The sequence below is a fragment of the Nelumbo lutea genome, chromosome 1 (assembly GCF_056320005.1).
Source record: "Nelumbo lutea isolate HS-2025 chromosome 1, American lotus-T2T, whole genome shotgun sequence".
Lineage (NCBI taxonomy): Eukaryota > Viridiplantae > Streptophyta > Magnoliopsida > Proteales > Nelumbonaceae > Nelumbo > Nelumbo lutea.
Window position 1 is genome coordinate 184061991 of NC_142684.1, and position 3385 is coordinate 184065375.

The 3385-nt window shown below is 37.8% G+C and overlaps 1 protein-coding gene across 1 annotated transcript; it reads left to right on the forward strand.

Annotated features, from left to right (window-relative positions):
• Positions 1–1342: 1342 nt before the first annotated feature.
• On the forward strand, positions 1343–2321 carry LOC148879725 (dirigent protein-like). The gene has a single exon (XM_088961372.1). The coding sequence runs from the start codon at positions 1516–1518 to the stop codon at positions 2080–2082; it is 567 nt and encodes a 188-aa protein (XP_088817498.1). The 5' UTR covers positions 1343–1515; the 3' UTR covers positions 2083–2321.
• The last annotated feature ends 1064 nt before the right edge of the window (positions 2322–3385 follow it).

A 3385-nucleotide genomic window follows, 5' to 3' on the forward strand; every position in this document is an offset into this window, starting at 1 on the left:
TCCCCACTTCATCAAAACAGTCTCCATCCTCGATCCCATCAAGTTGGAGAGGTCAATGACAATATTATAATATATGTCCAATATCTATAATAACATTAATACAATTATACAGAACTACTTTTCAGTTGGTAGGTTATTTGATTGGGGGGTTTAAGGGAAAGGGGATGGGCTATAGCCCCATGAAGCGAAAAAAATACTTTCAAAATATAATAACTTCATTGGCCATCTCATCCCCGACCTCATCATGCACGTTGGAGAGGCCAGACTATCATCTCTAACCACACCTACTCCCAACCACCTCTTATATTATTGTAGTATAAAGAAATTCAACACCTACCGCCAATGAAACAGCAAATGAAGACACCAGCATGCCGAATCATTGCCCCTTTGATTAACAAAATTATTGAAACCCTTTTAAATTAATTAATTAATTATTGAAATCCTTTTAAATTAATTATAGTTTGACTAGTACAATTGCAAATTAATTAATTAGCTCAAATCGACAATGTTCATCAAGATTCCCAATAATAAGTAAGTAGCACCCAGTATTGACTTTGACCTTTACTTTATTAGAGTATGAATAGACATATTACGCATCTAATAATGTCTGGTCAGGAGATCGGCTTCCATCAAACCAAATCTGTGCTCAAACTGTTCCAATTGACTTTTTCAAATATCTTTCCGTAAGCTTTGCCCTGACTGAATCCGAACTCATGTCGTGAACATGTTCATAATTATAGAGTCTGTTCTTCAGCATGCTCTTCATAGTATGTTCCGGTCCTACATTGGGAATATTTCATGCACTTTATGTTAGTATATATTCATGAGAAACATTTCTAATACATGTAGTATGTGCCTGTGAGAGCACATTGACCAACAGATCCCAACTCCTAAAATGGGAGATCAGAGATGTTTTAGTGTATGACTGGAACTTGCTGAGAGGTTGGTGTGAGACGTGCCCAGTGAGGAACAGATCCGAAAGAGTGTTATTTTTTATTTTCATTTTTGGTTTTTTTTAAGGCCATATACAGAAAGAATATATGGGCCCGTAGAGTAGGTAAAAACATAATTAAGCATTTCAAACACAACCACAAGAAAATTAGAGTCAACACATTATAAAAATATTAAAATTTTAAGATTATTATTATTATTATTATTAGTTGTAGTAGTAGTAGGAAGGATGGTAGTAGGTGGACAAGATTGAGGAAGGAAGGTCAAGTGAAGAAGAGGAAAGAACATGCAAAACCACAAAAACGGAAAAAGATGCTCTCTAGCTGGTGCCGTGCCGGTTCTAACTTCTACGGCTCCTTCAATTTTGTATATCACCCAGATCTCATTTCTTATATATACAACTAACCAGACGATGGGATAGGCAAATTCAGCACTCAGAGAATTAGCTCAGCTCGGCCTCGGCCCCGAGAGAGTAGTGTTGAGTGTAGAGAGGTGTAATCTTTCCGTCCTTCCACTTGAGCATTAATTCTCTCTTTGAAACAAGAAGGAGAGAAGGGTTCAAAAATGAGCTCAAAAAGCATCGCACCCATCATCCTTGTATTCTTCCTTTGTATCTCTGGCTCTTCTGCCATTCCCGGTGGCAAGAAGATCAAGTACCACAAACCATGTAAAGAGTTGGTTCTCTACTTCCATGACATTGTTTACAACGGCAAGAACGCCGACAATGCCACTTCTGCCATTGTTGGGGCGCCTGAAGGGGCGAACCTCACCATCTTAGCAGCACAATACCATTTCGGAAATATGGTGGTGTTCGACGACCCCATCACCCTAGACAACAATCTACACTCGCCGCCCGTCGGTCGAGCACAGGGCCTCTACTTATACGACAGAAAAGCGGAATTCACTGCTTGGCTAGCCTTTTCATTCGTTCTAAACAGCACTGACCATCAAGGGACTATAAACTTCGTTGGCGCCGATCCTCTAATGCACAAAACCAGGGACATTTCAGTTGTGGGTGGCACCGGCGACTTCTTCATGGCCAGAGGAATCGCCACTATAATGACTGATGCTTTCGAAGGAGAAGTCTACTTCAGGCTCTGCGTCGATATCAAGCTCTATGAGTGTTGGTAACATACACCTACTGAACGAAAAAAAAAAAAAATGGTCTATATGTGGCGCTTCATGGATTTTATGCGATCCATATGTATCAAATAAAAGTTGATATTGTTATGTTGTAATAGCTGTTTGATGGGACTAGATTTGTTTTTCTCTACCTCTGTAAAGAATTAAGCACTTCTGGTCTTCTATGGCAGTGAACGTTTCAGTTGGTAAGAGATCGGAAATCTTAAACAAGAAGCAACTTTCCTTCACTCTCAAGAGTCACTTGGTTTCTTTTAAATTTCTTCACACAACGATTTCCTCCCTTCTTTTTTGTTCTTCCCCTTTATAATCATCTTTCTTGCCCAAACTCTGACCCACTTGTTTTCTTGCCATGACCTCATGGTCAACCTTAATTTGGCCTGTTACTCGGGCAAAACTTTTCTTCTTCAAACATTGTTAACATTATGCCCAGTGACCAATTGCTCGAGTAAACATCTCCTGGGGATGGAGTAGTATTGCAAAAAGGATTCAATCCAAGAAATTCAAATTTCATGAACAACAATAATTTTCGGTACAAAGTCTTTCTTAGAGTATCTGAGTGACGACTTTTAACTTCAATTTCTACCTACAAAGTCGCATAACAACTTCAAAAGTCTTAACACAATCATATAATAATTCATTGTTTTTAATGGATTATCCTTTCTACCCAAAAAAAAAAAAAACTCACATAATAATTATTTGTCATTTGCCAAAACAGGGGATAATCGGATTCAAATAATCAAACCATTTAACTCATATTGTTGAAATCTATTTAGTATTCAAAATGGAATGAAGAGTTTATACAGAGTTTGGAGTATGTTGATCCTTTTATGAAGTGCTCAGGTTTACTTTGAACAGTTGTATAGCAGAAAACCGGTAGATTAGGGTGTAGGGAGAGAAGGATGAGGAATTGAGGAAGAGTGAAAATAGGGGGGAAAGAAAAAAAAATGTACAATTTTTTGGCTAGCGAATTATGGGCTATATAAATTAAAAAGTATTACACGCATGGGAAGACCACTACCCATGACAATAATTGTAGGTCTAGATCCAAATGACAAGACAAAATACCAAATGGATTCTTTTCTTTTTAAACTAATATTATATTGAAAAAATGAGTCCGAATCTGTCTTCCAAACATAGGCTCCTCATACCGACCTCACAAGATATGACACATTGGAAACATATCCCATACTTATATTATTACTGATGGGAGATGTTCTTAATACAAGGTGGGATGTGGCTGTGAAGTCCCATTAAAGAGTGCTAGGAGTAGATTCCAATTCAGTGACAAATA

Bases quoted from the DNA above. Each gene is read 5' to 3' on its own strand.
- LOC148879725 (XM_088961372.1), top strand. From the start codon at position 1,516: ATGAGCTCAAAAAGCATCGCACCCATCATCCTTGTATTCTTCCTTTGT.